The sequence below is a fragment of the Megascapheus bottae genome, chromosome 17, assembly GCF_031878675.1.
Source record: "Megascapheus bottae isolate mThoBot1 chromosome 17, mThoBot2.hap1, whole genome shotgun sequence".
Classification (NCBI taxonomy): Eukaryota; Metazoa; Chordata; class Mammalia; order Rodentia; family Geomyidae; genus Megascapheus; species Megascapheus bottae.
Window position 1 is genome coordinate 2,529,031 of NC_143525.1, and position 23,473 is coordinate 2,552,503.

The following is a 23,473-nucleotide window of genomic DNA, read 5'->3' on the forward strand; positions in this document are numbered from 1 at the left end:
GACAGGTGCAGCTACTGACTTAGTTGCATTTCAAAATGATCAACAAAGGATGAAAATTGGAATTGTGAGTCTGCAGGCTTGACAAGTGAATCAATGCCCAAATTAAGATATTGCCATTGTGTTTCCTTGTTTATTGAATAGATGGCATTAAATTGAATGCAGTCACACTGGATCCTAGAGCAGCAAGATTTTCCTAAATTGTCTTTAGGGAGATTTCCTTCCAGCACAAAGATGTTTTACGCAGGGATATTTCCTAACAAAGCATTTGTTATAATCTTGTGTTTTACAGAAATGCTGTCTATAGAGGCTTTGAAAGACCATAGAGGACTGGAACAAGAGTTCTCCTGAGAACTCAGCTCTCCCCACAATGAAAAGCCCCCTTCCCGAGGCGTATTTGCAAGCTCTGGTCTAAAGTGTGAAATTTTTCCCCTGAATTTTGACTCTGTTTAGCCCTGGGTATTCTGCGGGCCCCAGGAGAGCCAGTCTTACAAAAGCAGCCATTTTGGAGGAAAGATATGATCAGATTAGAAGTCTCCATGTTTTAACACTAGAATTTAGGTAAGGTTTTCTATTTCTGACCTCATACATACAGTGGTGGACAGAGCAGTGCTGCCCACTGAGTCTGGTTTCAGGACAGAAGAGACTGCTGCTTTTAGTTCCTCTATGCAAGCAGTTTCCCATCCATTTCCTGGACTCCTGAACCACGTGAAGTGAGCGGCTCCAGCTCCCTTGGAGGAACTTTCCTAAACCTTCATTCTTAACAATAGTCTCCATAAGATCTGGATACTCTGTTTCCTCCAGATATTCTGTTTATTCACTTCCTTGAAGGGCCTTTCCACATGGTTTTTGTCCCCTTGAGGATTCCATTGACCCTCCTTCATACAGTCCATATCAGCCTGGATTTTCTAGATTTAGAGCTTAAAAAGGTAGGCTGTGCCTCCATGTTTAGTCTTTCTTTTTAACCTCACATCCCACACATTCAAGGTATGTTTCTGGTTTGTCAGAAATTGATCACACTGGGGGAATGTGGGTAGGATGTCCTCTTTAGGGGACTGAGTGAAAGAGTTTAGAAGCCTGCTGAAAGCTTGACTCCAACAGCAGCCCTCACCATAGTCCTACCCTTTCTGCTATGACCCTTTTATCTTCATATATATATATATATATATATATATATATATGTTAGTACCACACATGGAAATGGTTATGAATTATATACAATTTAATCCAAGAAAATTGTATATAAAAATATTAGCCTGTTAGAAAAATGGGTATGTAATAAGCGATGCTGAGAGGCTAAGTGTAACAGTATCAGTTATGAGGGAGGAAAGTTGCCACAACACCCAGGATCGCCAGTCTCATCATTTGCAGCAGATGGTGGGGCTTGTGTATCTGGTGGTGGTGGTGATGGTGGTGGAACTTCTACATTGGTTTCACTCTGCTCCCTGTGGAAAGAACAATAGCAGCCTTTCAATATTGAAGGAAGCAACCCAACTTTCCCTTGCTTCCCTCCCCTTGGAGCTAGGAATGTTGAAATTGCCCCCATCCATTTACTCTTTTTTCTTCTTATGGGAAATATCATCCTCATCAGAAGAGTCTCCGTCATGTAGCTTCTTGGCCATGTTTTTCTTTCGTGTGGCATTGAGAGGTCTGTACATATCCCTCAGCCAAATTGGCTGCTTTAAGAAGAAGAAGCAGTCCTAGGAAAGAAAGGAGAAATGTTAATTGAGCATTCACTTTCCTTTTCTGGGTACAGAAAGAAGTACTTGCCTGACTTGCAGATTCTGATGAACATTTCCTTCGCAGAAATCCAAAAAAGCTCCTTGGGGGAAGAGGAAGCAGACAGTGAGTGATTTGTGCCATTTTCCATGTCTCTCACAGAAATAAACACCTGTGCTTTGGTTCATAAGACAATGAGCAAAGGCTCTCCTAACCTGGGGCTTGAAAACAATTCCATGCATGCAGACAGAGGTTGTAGGAGATTCTCATGCCAATCCCAAAGGTCTCTACAATGCAACTAGGGAATCCTGAAGTGTCGGGAGCAAGAGTGGAATCAAACTGTACTTTGATTTGCATCAGATAATTGCTTGATTGTCTTATTGTTTTTTGGCCTTCTCCTGTTCAATTGATCTGAGATTTACCATATGAATGTAACCCCCAACAGTTCCCTGATTAACCATCTGGATGTAACACCTGGCAGTGCCCTGGTCTCAAGAAGGGATATAAGCTTTGAGAATAAACGGGGCGCTGCAGTTTTTGCCTGGGCTGCAGACCTCCCAGACCCGATGTGTTTGTCTCTCTTCTATTTTTTCCAGTCCCTGCCCCCTATTTCAGGAACCCCAATTTGCTCCCGGTAGGCCCCGGCACTGAAGGACTGTTGACAGAGAGTTATCCATGCAAGTACTGACCACCTCTGCCTCGCTATGCAACTACTTTTTTTTTTTTTTGTCAGTCCTGGGCTTGAGCTCAGGACCTGAGCACCGTACTTGGACTTCATTAAGGCTAGCACTCTACCACCTGAGCCTCAACATCACTTCCAGCTTTTTACTATGTATGTGGTACCAAGGAATCGAAACTTGGTCTTCGTGCATGCTAGGCAAGCACTCTACCACTAGGCCAAACTCTTGGCCCCTGGGCAACTACTTTCCTGCAGCTAGATGAGACCTCAGGAAGCAAGAGTTCTCTCTAACTTGCATAGAGCCCTCATTGTAAGGCTAGGAGACAGAAACTGATGAGTTCTAGGCTCCTTCCAGTTCTCAGATCCTCACTAAAAATTTAAACTCCCTTTACCTTGAGGACTCTTCACTTCCTTCTGCTGATGTTCTGTGGGAATAAATCTGTTTGGGAAGAAAGCACAATCAGGATTATCCACCAACATTAAGTACTTTCAACTGCTTATTCCTTTATTTATATATTTTATCTACCCAGGAGGTGGCTTTATGACCCCAAGAATTCTGCTCCACTAATAGATCTTTTTCTCTTCCACAGGACCTAGCTGAGGGTCTTGTCTGAAGCTAGAATTTTAATACATGGCATTTACTATTTTATATAAAATCCAACAGAAAATTCCTCATGATAGCTCTTTAAAAAGTACAGGAAATGCCCTTTAACTGATTGCAGACTTGCCTCAAGACCAAAACACCAGTATTATTATCAAATCAAAGAGAAGATTACTGTCTTTATTACAATTATTACTGTCAGGAGGCACTCCTATTGAAGACAACCAATGTAATGAAGACATAAATAGAACACAAATGTTGGAAAGGAACCAAACTATTTTTATTTGTATATGAAATGATGGATAACTAAAAAATGCCTTAGAGAGGCAGGCACTGTGTCTCAGACTTGAAATCCTAGGTAATAAAGAGGCTAGGATCTGAGGATGAAAGTTTGAAGCCAGCCTGGGCAGGAAAGTACATGAGACTCTGACTTCCAATTAACCGGAGAAAAGCCGAATGTAGAAAAAAACAAAGCCCAAGAGAATCAGGAAATATTATTGGACTAATAACATGAAAATTCAGTGAAGTGGCAGAAACAAAATATGGAGATCAGCACCCAAACAATAGCTTTCCTAGGTACCCATGGGAATTAGAGATAAGGAAAGATACAACTTATAATAGCAATAAAGGTATAGAAAAGCATCTTAGAATGAACAACAGAAGATGGAGCATTGCCTACTGGAAGAGTGCTTGCCTAGCAAACATGAAGTGCTGGGTTTGACTCCTCAGTAACAAATACACAGAAAAAGCTGGAAGCAGTGCTGTGGCTCAAGTGACAGAGTGCTAGCCTTGAGGAAAGCCCAAGGTCAGTGCTCAGGCTCGGGGTTTCAACCTCAGAACTGGCTAAAAAAATAATAGAAAGTAAGAAGAATAAACAATAGTAAAAATCTTGGATAAAACCTCAACATCACTGGGTGCGGATGGCTCATTCTTGTAATTCTAGCTACTCAGGAGGCTGAGATCTGATAATTATGGTTCCAAGTCAGCCCAGGCAGGAAAGTCCATAAGACTATTATCTCTAGTTAGCCCCAGAAAACCAGAAGTGGCAATGTGGCTCAAAGTGGAGGGTGTTAGGTTGGAGGGGGAAAGCTCAGGGACAGGGTGCATGTCCTGAGTTCAAAATAAAAAAACAAAAACAAAACAATAACGACAACAAAAACCTAGTGCCATGCATGGTGTCACAGCTTTAGTCAAAACTGTTTGTGAACCTGGTTATTAGTACCTCAAAGCCTAGCTACTCAGGAGGCTGAGATCTGAGCACCATGGTTCAAAGCCAGCCTGGGCAGAAAAATACATAAGACTTTAAGCTGCAATTAAGTACCAGAAGTAGAGCTATGGCTCAAAGTGGTAGAAAGCACTAACCTTGAATGAGAAAGCTAAAGGATGGCATGTAGTGCCTGAGTTCAAGCCCCAAGAAGGACAAAAAGAAACAAAGCAGGGCCAGGAGTTTGGCCTAGTGGTAGAGTGCTTGCCCCAGCATGCACGTAGACCTGGGTTTGATTCCTCAGTACTACATACATAGAAAAAAGTCAGAAGTGGTGCTGAGGCTCAAGTGGTAGAGTTCTAACCTTGAGAAAATCCAAGGACAATGCTCAGGCCCTGAGCTTAAGCCCAGGACTGGCAAATAAAAAAAAAAGCAAACAAAGCATAACCTATTTATGAGGCAGAAATAAGAGACCTGTGGTCTCAGGATGGACTCTACCTGAAAAACACAAACAGAAATACTGTGAGGTGATAGATTAAATAGTAGGCAACTACCTAGCAAATATGAGGTTCTAAGTTCAAAAGTCATTACCACAAGAAACATTTAGCAGAAATATCAACCTACAATTTTAATATCTTGTTTTCAAATTCAAGGCCATTAAAGAAATTTTTTGCAAACAAACTCGATTAGGCCCTTTTTTGGGCAGATAAGGTATGAAAGAGAAACTATCAAATATATGTAAAGAAAGATCTAAGAGCAAGATCTAAACAAGATTGATTACCTTATCTTTACCCAATTTAGTAAGGTGCTAAAAGAACTGTTATGAAACTACTTGGACAGTTATTAATTAATAGCAGGCACTATTTAAGGTACAGGAAACACAGATCAATGGAAGAGTTCCATATGGTATTTTAAATCAGTGAAGAATGAACCATTTAGTAAGAATTGTCTTATGACAATTGCATATTCTTTTAGAGTGAAAAAAAATCTGTGCCTCAACCATACCAAAATATGAATTAAGGCTGTAACAAGAGCAGCTTAGGAAATCATGAGAGTCCACCTGTATTTCATGAGGTAACAAGAGTTCTCCATCAAGAGCACTAAGAGAGAAGGGTCGGGTCTGGCACAGGTGGTGATGCTAACTAGAAACTGTTCCCAGTCCTGGCCCCTCCACTGATTGCTGTCTTTTTTCCTAGTTTTACAAATCTCTCTTTTACATTAACCATGTTAGTGTTTTCAATGTCTTGGGATGCTTTACATTGCATTTTCATGTTCGAAATATTTTCTGGTATTTTCTTTAAGGGGAAAAGACCTGAACAGAGCAAATAAGGACTGCAGACTTTATCATCTGGTGAATTTGTGTTTTGGTACTTGGTTGATCTCTTTCATCTGTAGAAGAGGATGGATGAGATCTTCCTCCTAGGTCTTTTGTAAGGGTTGGATGGGACAATCTATGGAAACCATTTTGAACCATACTAAGTATCCATAATGACATGGACCTCCAGGAACATGTGACCATAGGAACCAAAGGCTCCTGACTAAAGCATCAGGTATAGAAACCTCTTTTCTAGCACAAGATTATTAAAAGAAAATATTGCCCACATTTTTTCCTAATGCTTTTAGGATCTCTCTTTCATTCTCTCTTTCTCTTTTTACATTTACTGAAATATATGTCTTTAGGTGAGAGACATGAATCTTTTGCCCCTTACTCCTCACAAAAGAGTTTGGAAGCTTTAACATTTGTTTCTTTTCTCCAATTAAGTAGAATATTGAAAAATGACATTTCAAAAATGTTTTTTAAAAGCCTTGCTTCAATTTTTTAAAATTTTATTTTATTGTTGGGGTAATATATAGAGGGGTTACAGTTACATTTGTCAGGTAGTGGGTGCATTACTTCTCACACTTGTTTTCTCAGGTTTTTGTCCCCATTTCCCTCCCTCTACCCACTCCCAATCATCTTGTTTTTCCCCCTTTTCCTTCCCTATTTCAAACAAACATATATACAATATACCAGGTAACAAAGTCAGATACAGTAAACACATAAGATTAAACATAAGGGGAATAAAAGAAAAAAATAACATAGTGCATTAAGAACAAAGTAGAGCACATGGTTAGCTTGTGCCACATTCACCCTCCACCACCTCATCTCCTTTTTTGACCATTACTATCAATGGCAAGGAAAACATCGCATTTTCCTTGAAGGTAAAGAAAATAATGATATATATATGTAAATTAAAGGCAGTATAGGAGTTTATAGAAACTTCTAGATAAACAGTGAACCACTGGGAGATTCAGAAGGTCTGCTTGTGCAGTGATCAATTACTAATGGCCTTTGCCCACTGACCCTATGCTATCATATTCAACTCTGTACTAAGAAGAGAACCTACTTCCTCATACTTTGTTAGCACAGGACTAACAATGAGATATACTATTCTATCTGGAAAACACTAGGTACAGTCAAAGAATTACCATCTGGAAAAAGGGAAAATAGCTTTGGTTACAGAAACATGATATATTTGGGAAATATACATGCATGTTGGTACCTACCTCAATGAGACAGAAAATTATAATCAAAATCATTACTACTACAGTCACAGATATTGCCAAGATGATTTTGTTGTTATATCCATATCCCGGAACTTCTTGTGTTAGCTGAAAACAAACCAACAAAAGAAAAATTTTGTCAAGTAAAACAGATTAGGGGACTGGGAGTTTGGCCTAGTTGTAGAATGCTTGTCTAGCATAAACGAAGGCCTGGGCTCAACTCCTTAGTACCACGTACATAGAAAAAGCTGGAAATGGTGCTCTGGATCAAGTGGAAAAGCTCTAGCCTGCAGAAAGCCTAAGACAGCTCTGAGTTCAAGCCCCCAGGAGGACTGTCCGAGAGAGAGAGAGAGAGAGAGAGAGAGAGAGAGAGAGAGAGAGAGAGAGAGAGAGAGAGAGAGAGAGAGAGAGAGAGAGAAAGATTAGGAGGAAGAAACCATGCAAACCCCAATTCTTTCAGGACAGGAGCTGGCAGGTTCTTAAGGGATATGTTAAATTTAATGTGTTCTATGTCTTACTAATGTGCAAAATTTCTATATATTTCACATTCTTTAGACCTACTTCACTCTATGAAGAAGAGTGCAGAAAACTGTCTCATGACTGGCCAAATGAGTTTGGACTGGACTAAAGCCGGGGCAGTCCTCCTTCAAAGTGTATCTAAAGGATGGGGAAGTCAGGGTTTACAGGTCTATAGCTGTGCTCACCTCACTTGACTCCTTTCTTTCACCTTGAATTTCAGAGCTCTCACTGATATAGTTATCAGTTTTCCACTGGTCCATATCCCAATCAGCTCTTGACACCTTGATTTCTTGCTGTTCACTGAGAAGCTTCATCAGCAAGCCTGTTTTGGAGATGAGCGTGGAACAAGCCATCTGCACTTCAGTCTCAGAGCAGTCAATTTTCAGGGTCCGGATAACATGAGATAGGAGCTTCCTCACATCATTATTGGGAATGAGGGGCCTCAGCTGCTGGTTTAACTGCATTTCAAAATGATCAGCAAAGGATGGAAATTGGGAATGGGTGACTACGGCTTTGACAGGTGAGTCAGTGCTCATGCTGAGGTATTCCCATTGTGCTTCCTTGCCTTCAATTGGCAGCATTACCTTTAATGCAGTCACAGTGGATCCCGGATTAACAAGATTTTCCTGAACTGTGTTTTTAGGGAGACTTCCTACTGGCACAGGAACATTTTGTGCAGGAATATTTCCTACCAAAGCATTTACAATCTGGTGTTTTACAGAAATGTTGTCTATAGAAGGCTTTGAAAGAGCATAGAATTCAGGCAAGGGGGGCTTTTGAGAACTCAGCTCTCCCCATGATGACGAGTCTCCTCCTGAAGGGGAATTTATGAGGCTTCTTACTGCAGAAAATGGAGGCCTGTTTGCAAGCACTGGTCTGAAGCGTGAAGTTTTCTTTCTGACCTTTCTACTCAGTTTGGCCCTGGGTATTCTGTGGGCCACAGGAGAGCCAGTCTTATGAAAACGGAAATTTTTCTTGGAATAGATGACTGGATTAGAATGCTCCATATTTTTAACTTTAGAATTTGCCTCTTCCAAAACAAACATACTGTAGGCTAACTCTCTGTCTTTTCTTCTGACCTCATGTGGGGATTTTAGAGTGGTGGAAAAGGAGTCGCTGCTGTGTGAGTCATGATTCTGGAGAGAAGATCCTACTGCCTTATGTTTCATGAATGAGAGCTCTGTGTGCAAGGAGTTTCCCAACAATTTCTTGGGCTCCTGAGCCACATGAGGTGGCTCCAGCTCCCCTGATGGAGGTTTCTTAAGTCTTCTTTTTTTTTTAACCGTGTTCTCCCCAAGATTCTGGGCACTCTGTTTTATCCACCTGCTCACTTCCTTGAAGTGCCTTTTCTGTATGCTTTTTGGCCACTTCGTTAGTTTAGTTTTATACATAGAGGTGTCAGATGCCTGCACAACTGGGGCAATCTCTGTATTGAGTTTTAAATCATTTTTGAAGTTGTCTTCATTTTGCACATTTGAGAAAAGCAGTTTAATTAAGGGTAATTCTGTTGAATGTTTATCTCCTACATGTCCTTGTGAGAAATAGGCCAATATATAACTTAGTGCAGTAAAAATATCATTCCTGTCAGTAATTTCTGTCTGCTCATTCATGAGTCCTGAGTATGAAACATAATTTTTGTCAGAATATTCCCTTTCTGGTTCAATAGTCAGCTCGGTGCTGGTATTCTTCTTGCGGGATTTTAGCACCTTCATGAATGTTCCTTCTGGGTTCCCTATTGATGCTTCTTCAACTGTCAGAAAGGAAGACACTGCTTTGAAAAGAGAAGGCTAATAGTTTCTTGTCACTCCATCACCTCACAACCCAGTTGAATACATTAAGGGTCAGAAAGATTGGAGTGTCACATACTGGGGTAAAAATAAGCCCAAACTTAAGCCCATGAAATGGCAACAACAAGGAGAAATTAGACAAGCCTTAACAAAGTAGTTACTCACTCAGAACATCTGAACACATAATTTTGTATGAAATATAGGAATTCTGTTAGAAAAGAACATCCCACATGCCTAGTAGTCAAAATGAATATTCATCCCAAGTAGCTTCTCTGTAGAAGAGCCATGCCTCTCCACATGCACATCCCCCATATCCTGTCCTGCCACAGCTGCAGGAGGACAGGCTTCTTCTCTGCACTTCTTCCATGTGCTGTTTTCTTCCTACCACACAGGCAACCATGACAAAGCATGGTCCTCAGGATAGCAAGGGCAGATGGTAACCTACAGGTCCAGCTCTTCTTAATAAGAGGTCGTTAACTGGACTTTGTTCCACCTACCTGCCCAGTACCTTCACTTTAGCTCTTGATTCTATATGTCCTGTTTCCCTAATAATAGGCTCTACACTGTAGGAATACAATTTGGACAGAGGGTTGGGATATGCTAACTGATTTTCAGTTCCTGGGTTGTATGTGGCTGTACCATGGGTAAGAAACCAATAGAGTAATAGCAACTCTGACTAAATATGGCTTGAATTATACAAAGGAAAAGATACATTTTTGTTTTGCATTACTGGGATTTGAACTCATGTCTCTGTGCTGGCTCGGCGGCATTAGCCGCTCCTATCTCACCGGTGTCCTTTTGGGTTTAGTACTGTTTGGTTGGAGTTTTCTGTTTCTCTTAGCCCAAGCTGGCCTCTAACATCAGTCTTCCTGTTTATAGCTGAGGATAACAGGCATATGCCACAAGAGTGATCTGTGGTGGGATCTTGCTAGATGTTTTCCCAAGCTTACTTGGGACCATGAATACCCTTATCTCTCTTTTCTGAGTAGCTGTGGTTATTGGCATAAATTACAACATGGGGCTGAAAAAGCTACTTTTCATTTGAAACCCTCCAGTGTTATTTAGGAAGCATCCAAAGCATTAAAGAACAGGAAAATTTAGTGTGCCATCCTGTGCCTAGAAGAATTAAACTATTTTTGTTGGTAGTGAAGGTCACAGAAGGAGGTTAGGTGGTGAAGAAGGAAGAACTCTGGACTCTGGTGAGTGCGCATTTGGGGATTAAAGTCTTGGGCATGGGTCTTGGTACTGGATTTCTCTGAACTAATATTTTCCTTCAGCTGTAAAACATAAAAAAAACTCCTTGCTTTGCCCATCACAGATATGGAAGGAAATAATGGTGGTAGTGAAAAATGGTTTTGAAAACTTAGCAATAATGGTATCTAAATGGAGAGTGTATGACATAGTTTGCCCTCAATCACCTGTGAAAACCTGCATTGAGCTACTGCATATGACATCAGTCATGTTTTTGGAGACTTAATTCTATCAATATTCAGAGAAACTGTTTTGAACACCTTACTATTCTGTAGATAGGCTGAAATTGAAGCAAGTACCTGTCACAGAGGCAAAGAACTTTTGAGACTTAAAGAATTGTACAGTCTACTTTGCACCATTTGAATAAATAATTATTGGAATGCAGAGGACCAGGCAGAGACAACAGTATCCGGAATGTAGCCCTCAATCATCTCCATTTTTTCTTGTATTTCCTTTTCTTGGCTCTTATGCATATGGACAATTAAATTATTCTACTATATAATCACTACTGAATACATGATGTTAAGCAAAGAAACAGGTAAGATTACTAAATAAATGAATCAAAAGAAAACATTTTTTTGGTGGGTCATGGGGCATGAACTTGGCCTGGTCGTTATCTCTGAGCTCCTCAGCTCAAGGCTACCACCTTACTCCTGAGCCATAAGCCCACTTTACATTTTCTAGAGGTGAATTGGAAATAAAAGTCTCTCAGTCTTTAATGAGTGCCCGGGCTCCCTTTGAACTTTAATCCTCAGGTCTCAGCCTACTGAGTAGCTAGGATTACAGGTCTGAGCCACCATGCTCAGCGAAAACAATCATTATTTAGAAATCATCACTGAGGGAAAGTTAAAAATGAAAAAATAAATATCAGGCAACAGACTCACGGCAGTGTGTGATGTTTGTCAGCAAGGCACTGTCACAATGTAGCTTGACTGTCTTGCAGATAACCTCAATATTCTTTTTAAATTGGCAGAGACAGCTTGCCATATTATATGGCAAGACCCTATAATTGGAAATACCAAGAATTTAGTTAATGGGGAAGGGGCTACTAAGTGAGAGAAGAGCCAGAGCAAAGCCAATAAACCCTTCTGGGTTTAAGGGTTTTTTGTCTTAAGTTTTTTTGAATGGTTATTATAAAGGTGATGTATAGAGATCTTATAATTACATAAGTCAGAAATAAATACATTCTTTTTGGACAATATCACTCTTTCCCTCACTCTCTTCTCATTTTTCCCTCCTGTCTCTACCCACAAGTGGCATAGTTGATTTTCAACACAGTGTCTAAGGACTACAACTGTTGTATTTGCTCACCAAATAACTCTTTTCAATAATACAGGAAAGAGCTGTTAAAGAACAGAGCCTATGGGCTGGGAGTATAGCCTAGTGGTAGAGTGCTTGCCAAGCATGCATGAAGACCTGGGTTTGATTCCTCGATACCATGTACATAGAAAAAAAAAAGCTGGCAGTGGTGCTGAGGTTCAAGTGGTAGAGCTCTAGCCTTGAGAAAGCCCAAGGACAGTGCTCAGGCCCTGAGTTCAAGCCAAAACTGGCAAGAAAAAAAACAATAAAACATGGCCTGGATAGTTGAAGAGGACCCCTTTGGTAAACAACATCCCTTTAATATTGAAAACATACAGGAAGGAAGAGAGAGGCACCCAACAGAAGGTTCAGCATAGGAATGGATGTGCTTCTAAAGCACATAAACTAACAGATTAGAACTGCTACACTTAGCTTTGTAAGTTCATCTCAGAAGCATCTCCTATCAACTCAAAGGCCTCTGAGTTGTGAGGGCACAGGAAGGAGGATGTCTAAGAAGAGTTGGCAAAGCCGTCAACCTCAGAGATCCCTGTTTTGGTTTCTGTTTGAAGTAGTATTAGAAATGAGACAGGGTAAAAACTGCTTAGCTCTTCCATATTATGTGCTTAGAAAGGAAAGGATCACATTGTCCAAAAAGTAGTAACTGAGCACATAAAGGAATAAATGGCAGGGGCAATGGCCCATGCCCATAATCCAAGCTAAGATCTGTAATTCAAGGTTCCAAACCAACTTTGAGAGGAAAGTCTCTAAGACTCCAACTAAACACTGAAAAAAAAACAACAAACTAGAAGCAGAGCTGTGGCTGAGGTGGTAGTTCTCTAGCCTGGAGCACAAATGAAGAAAACTGTGCCCAGCCACTGAGTTAAAGACCCAGGTGGGGTCTGTGCATATGCAGACACAAACATACACACACACACACCAAATTTAAGAAGGTCAAGGAACGCTATACATGCAGCTCAATAATAGAATGCTTGCTTCCCACATACACAGACTAATTGATAATAGACCTGGAGAGAATGATAGAAGTGGTGACATGGTTTAAAAAGAACACTCATGATTCATTCCTGATTCTTGTAACTGTGCTTCCACTGAATGTCAATATTACCATAATAATAATAAATTGTAATAAAATAAAATAAAATGTTACTAGGGTATAAATAATGTAAAGAAGAATCCATTAATACACTGTGATACTTAAAAAGATTGGGTGGTCTCCTGTAATATAATAATGCAACCTAATCTATGCAGAGGAATGATAGAATTAGAATGCAGCTTAGTGGTAGAGTTTTTGCCTAGCATGCACAAAGCCCTGGGTTTGATTCCTCAGTACCACATGAACAGAATAAACTAGTCCTGGTGCTTGAACTCAGGGCCTGGGCACTGTCCTTGGACACTTTTTGTGCAAGGCTAGTGCTCTTCCACTTAAATCACAGTGCTACTTCTGGCTTTTTCTGTGTGTGTGGTACCAAGGAATCCAACCCAGCGCGTCATGCATGCTAGTCAAGTATTCTCCCATTAGGCCACACTCCTCCCCCCCACCCCCAGCAATAATCTTTACAGGGCAGCATTAGGCACGAGCCTGTTTTGCTTTCCATGTCTTGGGGAACACTGATCTTCCATCTTGTGCCTGGGACCAATTAGATTACATTATCTAGGTTCAAACAGCCTGCATCCAGGCTTGGAAATAGAGAAGCCCTCAGTGTGTTCTGTGACACCCAGCTTGTTTCCAAGAGGCTGGCAGCCCACACACATAGGCACAGAGCAGAAAGAGTTGGCCTTCTGGCCAAGGAGAGCAACTTCATTGCCAGACAGCCATTTCAGAAAATAAAGGATCTAGCTTCTGCTGAAGAGGGTCATGATTACTGAGTGGTCACTTTACACTGATTACACTAGCAAAGAGATCACAATGAGGGAAGCTTTGGGAATGAGCCTGATGGCTGAGATACCCCATCTGGGCCCAGGTCACAGGCTACTATCAGAGGAACACAGAGAGAAAGCTCTTGGGTCAGGATTTAGAAGTTGCCAGCAACTTCATTCTCAAAGTCCATTTCTGAAAACAAAAGACTGAGTCTCCTCTGTGTAAATAGCTCAGGCTGTAGAGTATCAGTTTACTCTGATGTCTAGCAAATAACCAGGCAAAAAAAAAAAAATCTATGAGCCATTGTAGGAGGTGGACCTTTCCTTTCCTTTTAGATCAGACTTGCAATATCCAGTAGCCCAGAAGTCCCTGGCCCAATGGCTCCAGACCCCTCCCTCTGGCATCACCAGCAGATGGCTAAGTGGCAGCTGAGTACTTGAGATACTAGACTGCACTCTTGGACTAAAGCATTACCTGCTTGCATATGAGCCTCTCCTTGGGAAAGAATGGCTATGTAGATGGGAAGATTGAGATCCAAGCCGAGGGTACAACCAATTCTTCTACCTCCAGATGGGTACGGATCACAGAAAAGCCAAACAGAGTTAGAACTTAGCCCTGCAGATCCTTATCAACAGACAGTTGCCAAAGTAGGAGAATAGAATATATTTTTATTGGACAGTTGTTAGCTTGATTTACTAGCTTGCTTTTAAATAGGCAGAAGTCTGGTAGGAGGCATCCATTTGTTCTCTTTCCCAGTCCTGCTGGCATCAAGGTGGGCTGGGATCTACTAGACCCTAAGCCCTGTCAGGGAAGCAGACATGTGTACTACCCCTGCCCCAGAGCATGTGCCTGGCACATGACAGCACACAATAAATACTGACTTCAAGAAACAAAATTACCCAAGTAAGATGTGTGGGATGGTGCTAATACCCAATAAATATCAGCTATTATTGTTTGTTGAATCGATTAAAGTGGGTGGGGCTGGGAACTGAGATCCTTTCCTGAGGCTATCCTCCTTCCTCCACTGTGGGCTTCATCCAGCTCTTCACTGCAAGGTAAGCACCAGGCGTTCACGAGAGCCAGAGTGCTAATAGGGTTTGGGGGCTCAGATCAAGTGCTCTCACCTCTCCAAAAGAATTAAAAGTTGAGGGGGGCGTGGGGGGGAGGGTAATGGGTACCAAGACATGTGAAAGGGTATCAATGTATGTGAATTAATGCACCTTCTATCTGGCAAATATCATGTAACCCTTTTACTAATTACAATAAAAAAATAAAAATTAAAAAAAAGAATTAAAAGTTGATTATAATTTCCCTGTTTGGCCAGGCAGGTCATGCCTTCGCGGAAAGCACGGTAGGGGTACAGGGTACACATCCAGTGGATGTTAAAAACCCTTGTAGACAAACCAATGGTTTAGGGAAGGAGGCCCAGGAAAGTGTGTCATTCCCCAGGCTGGAGGAAGGCAGGTTCAAGCAGCATCCTGGGCCAGAGATCAAGGTCAAGTCCTGCCTTAGCTGGCCTGCAGCAGGCATGTTGTTGTTAGCTACTCCGTGAGGGCCTGAATTGATGAAAGCCAAGAAGCCCCTCATCAAATTCCTTCTTCTAACAGCTGCCCCAGAAAACAAACTACAACAAACCAAAACAACATCAACAACAACGCTTAGTACCCCAGCCCCACGCAATGGGCTGCACGGTAATAAAGATCGGAGCCCAGTGAGTCCCACATGGGGATGGGTGGCGGGAGGGCGGGAGGGGAGTCACATTTCACCAACTGCCCACCGGGGGTCGCCCTAGCCCGCGGCCCGGCGGGAGAGCAAGGCCAGGTCCGCGGTCAGTGCGGCGGGAAGATGTCGGAGCACTGCTGCAGGATGAGCTCCACCACCTGGTTCTGGAGCACCATGGTCATGGGCATGCCGGCCTCCTCCGCCTCGGGCCGCAGCAGCGTGGGCCCGAAGACGATGGCCACGCTCTGCACCGACATGCGGTTCTGCTCGCCGTGCTCGATCACCCTGTAGTGGCAAGGGAGGGGGGGGCTAGAGGATGCCTGAGGGGGGAGGAGGAGGGGAAGGAAGAGGAGGAGGGAGGGGAGGGGAGGGGAGGGTCCACCATGCCCCGCCCCTCCCCCGCACCTGCACAGGAACAGGTGCTGGAAGAGCAGCCGCAGCGCGTCGTGGTTGGGGGCGGGCAGGGTGCGCACCAGGTCGCGCACACAGCGGCTGCGCTGGGCCTGGTCCTGCAGCTCTGGGCCGGGGAGGACGAGGAGGCAGGTGTGTGGAAGGGGCCGGCGGGCTTCCGCCCCCCTCCGCACCCCCATCCCTGACCCTGGCTACTCACTGATGGCCGCGATGAACTGGCCGAAATGGGAGAAGGGGAAGAGGGGCTCGGGAAGCTCCCGGAAGAAGAGCTTCAGGGCGCCCGTGATGACGTGGACGTCCTCCCAGCGGCCGTCGTCCAGGTCCAGGCGCTCGTCTGGGCCCGGCGGGGGGAAGGGAGGGTCAAGGGGAGGTCGGCCACCCCGCGGCTTCCAGGGCCTGGGGCGGGGCGCGGGGAGGGGTCTCACCGTGGTCCACCTTGTAGCGCAGCTTCTGGATGGTGGCCAGGTTTCCGCTGATGCGGTACAGCCCGTCAATGTCCAGTCCTGGGAGGGGGGGAGAGCTGCTGACCCCAGTGCCTTGGCGGGTGGTGAGGGCGGTGGAAGGTGGGCTTGAACTCCGGGCCCGGGCGCCATCCCCGAGCCTTCTCGGCTCAGGGCTAGCGCTCCACCACTTGGAGCCAACAGCGCCGACTCCAGTTTTCCGGTGGATAATTGGACTTCCCTGCCCGGGCTGGTTTCAAACTGCTGTCCTCAGCTCCCAGGCTTCAGAGGAGCTGGGATTCCAGGCGTGACACCCCGTGCCACCCTCAGGATGCGCCGACCGCCTTACCTCGGGCCTCCACCGTGCGGATGCACTGCTGCACGAAGCGCGGCACCGCGCTCCGCTCGCGCTCACACAGCGCGGCCAGCGCACAGCCGAACACCTGGTCTGGGGAAGAGGGTGTCAGCGCCGCCGGGCCCCGCCCCGCCCGCCAGGCCCCGCCCTCCCGCCCCGCCGGGCCCCGCCCGCCCGCCGGGCTCCCCGCCCACCCCTCCCGCCGGGCCCCGCCCACCCCTCCCGCCGGGCCCCGCCCCTCCCGCCAGGCCCCGCCCTCCCGCCTCGCCGGGCCCCGCCCTCACGCCTGGCCCCACCGGGCCCCGCCCAACCCGGCCTCGCCCACCTCTACCTCCAGGCCCCGCCCTCCCGTCTCGCCGGGCCCCGCCCTCCCGCCCGGCTCCCCTCCAGCCCCTGCTACCTTTGATGTAGCCCTTCTCCCGCAGCGACTGCATGGTGGGCCTTCTCTGCAGGAACTTGCGGAGCTTCTGCCGCACCCGGCTCAGGTCACCCTCCAGGCCCCCGGGGCTCAGCGCCAGGGACACTGCCGCCGGCCCGGGGAGGGGGGGGGAGGAATAGGGAACCCAGTCAGTTGGTGGCACTGGGGTGGGCCTAGCAGGCCCCAGCCAGGGCATCACCCCCTGCCCTCCAAGAGGGGACACAGACACCCCACCCCACCCCACCCACTGCCCCACAGCTCACCTGTGCTCTGCCGGGCTTCCTCCTCCCGCCAGCTTCCCAGGCGCTCACTGGAGCCCAAGTCTGCGCTGCTGGTCTCGCTCTCCTCCCCTGGGGGCAGATCTGCGGACTGGAATAAGGGGCCTCAGAGAGGGAGGCCCTGGGGACCAGCTGGGGTCTCTCCAGAGAGGGGGTCTAAAATGCCTCCCAGCAGGTCTGGCCTGGAGATATAACCCCCCCTCCTCCCTTAATGGGTTAACTTCCCTCCCCTTCAGAGGTCGGGGTATCCACCGCTCTGACTGCCAAAGCCTTAGGTGGTGGAGCCCTTCTCCCAGTCCTCTCTTATCCTGGCCACTTCTATCCCCTTCCTGTTTCTGGCTCCTTTTTCCTGTTATGGAAATTCCACTGGGCTTCCAGTCACCAAGACTCACAAACACCTTGCCTTTTCATTTCTATCCGGACATGTGGATTTCTACTTTTGCATCTGGAATTCTATTTCTAGCCACACAGCTGTACCCAAGTTTAGGTGACAGGCAATTAAGAGACTCAAAAAGTGCCAAGCAAACAGTCATCCAGAGAGCCTGTTTCATCTCTACTAAAGTAATTGTTAGTCTGAACCTAAAAAATGGTAGAGTCCTGGGACTGGGGGTATAACTCAGGAACAGTTAATGAGCTTGTCTAGCATGCATGCAAGTGGCCCTGAGTTAAGGGTTCGAATCCTAGCACAACCACACATGCAGAAGTAGGCATTTGAATTCAGTTCTTTTAAGTGACTGGAGTTTGGGCTGGACCTTGTACTTGCTAGACTGTTGTGAAAACACTGGGCCATGCCTTCAGCCTTGTTTTGTTTTGAATCTGTTTTTAGAATAAGGTCCCTCTTAATGTTAATCAGAGCTCACGGCCTGAGCTCTCATTTGCCTACCCATTTTTTTTTTTGCTGGGATTACAATCTAGCTTTCCTCCATGGAGACAGCCTCAAGGACTTTTCTGTCTGGCCTTGGCTGATACTTTGATTCTCCCTATCTCAGCCTCCCATATTGCTTGGGATGACAAGTATGCCCTGCTGCCCCCAGCAATGGGCTAAAATGGGATCTGTGAACTACTTTTGTCTGTGCTGGTCTTGTACTGTGATCTTGTGGAGCTCAACCTACCAAGTAGCTAAGATTCGAGGTATAACTGACCAGCTACCTGTTATCTTTTGAGTTGTTTTGTTGGTCGTGGGGCTTGAACTCTTGGGCCTGGGCATTGTCCCTGAATTCTTCAGCTCAAGGCTACTTCCCTACCCCCTGAACCACAGCACCACTTCTGGTTTTCTGGCAGTTAACTGGAGATAAGAGCCTCATGAACGTTAGTACCTGGACTGGCTTTGAACTGCTGAGATCCTCAGATCTCAGCCTCCTGTGTAGTCAGGATTACAGGCGTGAGCCACCTCGACAAGCTCTTTCAAGTTTTTTTTTTTTTTTTTTTTTTTTTTTTGCCAGTCCTGGGCTTGAGCTCAGGGCCTGAGCACTGTCCTTGGACTTTCTCAAGGCTAGAGCTCTACCACTTGAGCCTCAGCACCACTTCTGGCTTTTTTCTATGCATGTGGTACCAAGGAATCGAACCTGGGTCTTCATGTATGCTAGGCAAGCACTTTAACCACTAGGCCAAACTCCCGGCCCGCTCTTTCAAGTTTTATATTCTAGTTTTAGCTTGTCTTTCTGGCCTAAGGCTGGTTCGCAATGGTTACTTTCCTGTTGGATGTGTTGGTTTCCTTGATAGAGTCCTTCTGGGAGGTCAACCCCAGGGTGGAGTCACAACTGTAATGAAGTCCCCCAGCCATTCCAGCCATAATGGGGTTACGCTTGCAGGAAGCGTGCGGGGACCATGTAACTTCTGATGCATGAGCAGGGGTCCCCTCCCACAGTGGGTGAGGTGATCCTGCAGTAAGGGCTGTCAGCCCCGAGGTCTAGGCTCTGCCTACCAGCTCCTCGATGCCCTGGCTGATGGCCTTGTGCCAGGTGCTGATGATGGCCTCTGAGTCATGCTGGATCAGGTACTCTGAGCCATCTCGGCTCTGGAGCTGGAGGAACACAAATTACACAGTCATTTTGGTTGCCTAGGTCTATCCTGAGGGTAGGTTTGGGAGGGATGCTCATATGTGCGTGCCTGTATTTGCCCGTGTGTGTGTGTGTGTGTGTGTGTGTGTGTGTGTGTGTGTGTGTGTGTGTGTGTGTGTGTGTGTGTGTTCAGAGACTGAGGTAACCAGCTCTGCCTCCAGAGAACTCAGAACCTAATGGAATAAAGAAAGGCCTCCTCCCAGGCCCAACTCTTCCTCCTGTTTTCTAGCAGTGCATGAAAGTGTTTCTATTACAGGTACACAATGTGAGATCCTTGAACTTGAGCCACTTCCTTGTGGGCACACAGCTAGTGAATGAGGCAACCCAGCTCTGTAGGGCTCAATTTCATCACTGCACTCTGCCACAGGGCATGGCAGATCTTACCTAGAGCTCTGGCCTGAATAAAAAGCACAAGTGACAGTTCTTCCCATGGGAGACCCTGGCTGCTGGAGTGATAATGAAGAGAACTGAAAGCACACACTGAGGACAGATTTTGCAAAACTACCTCTGCTTTCAAGGTCACAAGACTCCAACCTGCCCCACCATTGAACCTGGGCAGTGTATCCTCTCATAGCCCACTTCATGCAAAAGAATACATGAGCAACTTCTAGAATAATAATAATAGTTAAGATTATAATTGGATACTATTTCAACTGCCTTAAAAAAAAATAAGAGAGAGCTGGGTGTGGTGGCTCATGCCTGTAATCCTAGCTACTCAGGAGGCTGAGATCTGAGGATCAAGGTTCAAAGCCAGCCCAGGCACAAAAGGACCTGAGACTCTTATTTCCAATTAACCTCTAGAAAATGGGAAGTAGGGCTTGACTCAAGGGTAAGGCAGTAGTAGCCTTGAGCTGAAGAGCTCAGGGACAGCACCCAGGCCCAGTTTAGGTCCCATGACTCACAAAAAAGAGGGCTAGAAGCATAGCTGAAGCAGTGGAACATCTTAAGATTTTGAGCTAGGTGCCAGTAGTTCCTGTAATTCTAGCTACTTGGGAGGCTGAGATATAAGAATCGTGGTTCAAAGCCAGCCCAGTCAGGAAATCTGTGACACTCAATTCACCACCAAAAAGCTGGACATGGAACTGTGGTTCAAGTGGTAGAGTGTTAGCCATGAGCAAAGGATCTCAGAGAATGCATCAAAGCCCTGAATTTAAGTCCTAGAGCCAGCACCCCCCCAAAAAAAAATTGCAACTTTGAGCCCTGAGAATTCCAGCCCCAATACGTCCCAGGTAGCTCCCTTTTCTGGGGTTCATCTCAGGTCATAGTAAACTCCTCTTTTATCTGCCTTATCACTCACCTCTAGTACATTCTTCTTGCTGGACTTTTCTTTGGGGGCCCAAGACAGAGAGGCTCCCTTTAGCTCCACTGTGTACTCAGGGGTGGAGAACTTGGAGGGTTGCCTCTGTGGGAGAAAAAAGACAGTGTGAGACTCTTTAGCCCAGATGGATGTGCTATAGCACCCCAGCTCTGACAAGCCAGGCTTCCCCAGCTTCAAGGTCTGGCTGAGGTCACTGGTGTGGCTGGACAGTAGATCTGGGAAAGGGGGCCTGAGGATTGCTGGAGCCCCAAGAACCTGGTGCTTCTTAGCCTCAGAGCCTGCTGGCAGACTTGTCCTCATTACTTGCCTACTCAGAGAGGGAAGGAGAAAGGATCCTAGTGTGGCCACCCTCAGGACAGTTCCCCAGCGCCAAGGTGAGTGGAGCTGCTGTCTAGCAATAAATCTGCTGGCATTTCCTCCTCCCTACACCAAAGCCCAGATCCTTTGCTACTTGGGTATGGCTATCTCAGACTAGCCTCTCCCAGCCCAGATGAGACCTAGAGCAGAGGCAGGGGTCCCTGCTTCAAGATAGGCCTTACCAGGCCGCCTGCAGCTGAGGTCTTTGCGTCTTTGAAGAAGGTCAAGACGCCACCTTCTAGCACGGTCCAGGAGGCACTCCAGTGCTTCTTCCTGGTAGGGTGGATGAAGTGGAGATAGGAACCTGGGCTGAGAACTCCTTCTCCCCCAGAAGCAGGGCAGAGAACGTAAGGGTTCTGTGTGGGTCACCTGCTGGGAGGGCTGAACTCCCAGGTCTACTAGCTAGTAGCCAAAGGACCTAGAGCAAGTCACTGCTTCTATTAGTGCCTTGAATCCTATGAGGATTAGGAAGAGGCTGGCATGGGGGAAGTGCTCAGTGCCAATGGGTGCCGATGGGCTCTCACCTGAGGCGCTTCCCCTTATCCACCGTCTTGGTGCGATGGAGCACCCCTGCCTTGTCCAGAGTCTTGATCTAAGAGAGAAGAGGGGGAAAGAGGCAGTGGTCCCTAGGGTGGACAAGGAGGGGCAGAGACTAGCTCCCCCACCCCCCTAGGTCTCCATAGCCCTCCTTCAGTGCTAGGACCTGTTGTCAGCAATATCCCACCTGTCTCTGACCTCAGGACCTCCAGAAATTACCCATTTTTCTCTGTGGACTGTTTTGGTAGGGCCTTCCTTGACATTCCCTACCTTCTCTTCCGGAGGGCTGGCCTGGGCTGGGGTGTCACTGTCTTGACTAGATTTGCAGATGCTCCGAGGTGCAGGGACAGGGACCTGGGGACACGATCTTGTCATATCACAATTGCCCTCTCGGCTCTCCCCAGTGCTCTCCCTTCTCCAGCTGGTTACCTGGGGCAGCTCCCACTGCACAGAGGCATCCTCGGGCTTGTAGAAGTATGGCTTCCCATGCTGGTCCTCCAACCTCACCCACTGTGGGGACAGGGACGGTCAGGGTGCCCAGCCCAGCTCATGAGAGGAGGAAAAGGTTCCCTCTAACCAGAGGCCAAGACAGTACCACGGACAAGTGCAGGTGACTTTGTCTTGGGTCGGCTTGGGGTGGGCCTGGGAAATTGCACTCTAGAGTCTTAAAGGGAGAAACTAGTGAAGAAGGTTGGGAGCCATCTGCCAATGCTATCCTTACCTGTTCCTGGGTGAAGTGGTTAGTGTACAACATCTGCTTGTCCGGGCCCACATGACAGGACCAGCCAGGAGGGGCAGGCAAGGGAGGCTGGCCTCACTGAAGGAGCCCATGGGAGAATAGTCCTCTTCAGGATAAGTGGTTAACAATTCGGGGTAGTCGGTCTCAGGGGTGGGGGGCTGCAGGAATCAGAAGATGGAGTCAGATGGCGTCAGTGCCAGTATAGCCCCATGTCCCTCCTTTTGGTACCAGATGCACCCCATCGCATGACTCCTGGTGTTGAGGAGCAGGAAGGATTGTCAGCCCCAGAGATGTTCAGAGAGGGCCCGCCCACTAGACCCCGCCCGATCAGAGGAGCTCCCGGAAAGGTCCACCCCAACGGGAGAGCTCTGCCCTCTCGGCCCCGCCCTTCAGCCTCTGACCACGCCCCATGCAGGGGGCGTGGCTAGAGGCGCTTAGGCACGGCCCCGCCCACTTGGCCCCGCCCCTCACCCGCTGGTCCCGGGCTCCGCCCGGGCTCAGGCAAGGCTGCATCTCCAGCTCTTCCCCGGGCTGGTCCTCGAGTTGGTCCTCAGGCTCGTCCTCCCAGGCCGTCTCGCCCGTCAGCGGGTTGTAGAAGAACACCCTGCGGCTCTCCTCATCCCAGTACTGGCCCCACTCGGTCTCCAGGCTCTCCTGGCTGCCCACGGAGGCCGGCGAGGTGGCCGGGCTGGCGGCGCCCTCCGCCGTCTGGAAGGGCGACTCCCAGGTGGTCACGCCCGTGTCGGGATTGTAGTAGTAGGGGCGCCCGGTGTCCACGTCTGTGTGCGTCTCCCACGCCGGGCTGAGGCGAGCGGCCGCAGCTACGTGCGGGGAAGTGGCCCGCGGCTGCCGCTCGACGTTCGCGTACACGGGCTCCGGGGGCTCCTCCACCTGGGGGAGGCCAAGGTGACTTTAGGACAGCTCCAGAATCGATCACGTGGTACTACTGATGGGCCGCTTGTCACCTAGACGACCTCCAGCTAGTCCCATTAGGTCTCCGCTTTAGTCCCCCAGGGTGTAAAATGTCTGCTTTGCTTATTCTGAAATTACCAGTGTGAAGAGAAAAAGGGCATGTGGGCTTGGGGGTGTGGCTCAAGAGGTAGAGCACCTGCCAAGCACGCAAGACCTCCAGTTCAATCCCTGGTGCTGCCCAAAGTGAAATAAATAAAAATAAATATTCTTGCTTTCTTGGCAGTATTCAGGGCATTGCATATGCCACGCAGGAGGAGCTCTACCACTTGAGCTAAATTCCCAGTCCTAAAGAAAAATGTTCTATATATATATATATATATATATATATATATATATATATACATACCTATATATACATATTATTAAGTAGTTGAATAAAGAGGTTACAAT

The 23,473-nt window shown here is 46.9% G+C and overlaps 2 protein-coding genes and 1 pseudogene across 11 annotated transcripts in view; 1 reads left to right on the plus strand and 2 right to left on the minus strand.

Annotated features, from left to right (window-relative positions):
* LOC150050789 (uncharacterized) overlaps window positions 1-23,473 on the plus strand; it is a 203,156-nt gene that overhangs the window by 65,762 nt on the left and 113,921 nt on the right. The gene's annotated exons all lie outside the window — the stretch shown is intronic.
* LOC150050796 (leucine-rich repeat-containing protein 37A3-like) lies at window positions 958-14,050 on the minus strand. 4 transcript variants are annotated; one of them, XM_090349367.1, is made up of 8 exons: window positions 13,951-14,035; window positions 11,186-11,304; window positions 7,449-9,013; window positions 6,748-6,852; window positions 2,788-2,834; window positions 1,768-1,819; window positions 1,552-1,697; window positions 958-1,442 (listed from the first exon to the last, which is right to left on the minus strand). In XM_090349367.1, exons 2-8 carry the CDS (start codon window positions 11,286-11,288, stop codon window positions 1,313-1,315), a joined length of 2,148 nt encoding a protein of 715 aa, XP_090205493.1. In that variant the 5' UTR covers window positions 11,289-11,304; window positions 13,951-14,035; the 3' UTR covers window positions 958-1,312. The 4 variants fall into 4 exon arrangements, with proteins under 4 accessions (XP_090205493.1, XP_090205494.1, XP_090205491.1 ...); XM_090349368.1 differs by lacking the exon at window positions 11,186-11,304 and having other exon boundaries at window positions 13,951-14,050; XM_090349365.1 differs by lacking the exon at window positions 13,951-14,035 and having other exon boundaries at window positions 11,186-11,689.
* The window catches only part of LOC150050797 (rho GTPase-activating protein 27-like), a 39,545-nt pseudogene continuing 30,196 nt past the window's right edge, over window positions 14,125-23,473 (minus strand). Inside the window, exons 3-16 of the transcript XR_016538222.1 lie at window positions 22,583-23,002; window positions 22,094-22,269; window positions 21,802-21,882; window positions 21,643-21,726; window positions 21,360-21,427; window positions 21,018-21,108; window positions 20,458-20,562; window positions 19,025-19,123; window positions 16,805-17,191; window positions 16,399-16,497; window positions 16,035-16,112; window positions 15,809-15,943; window positions 15,612-15,715; window positions 14,125-15,485 (exon numbers count right to left, since the gene is read on the minus strand). The product of XR_016538222.1 is annotated as a rho GTPase-activating protein 27-like (transcript). The remainder of the gene's footprint in view (window positions 15,486-15,611; window positions 15,716-15,808; window positions 15,944-16,034; window positions 16,113-16,398; window positions 16,498-16,804; window positions 17,192-19,024; window positions 19,124-20,457; window positions 20,563-21,017; window positions 21,109-21,359; window positions 21,428-21,642; window positions 21,727-21,801; window positions 21,883-22,093; window positions 22,270-22,582; window positions 23,003-23,473) is intronic.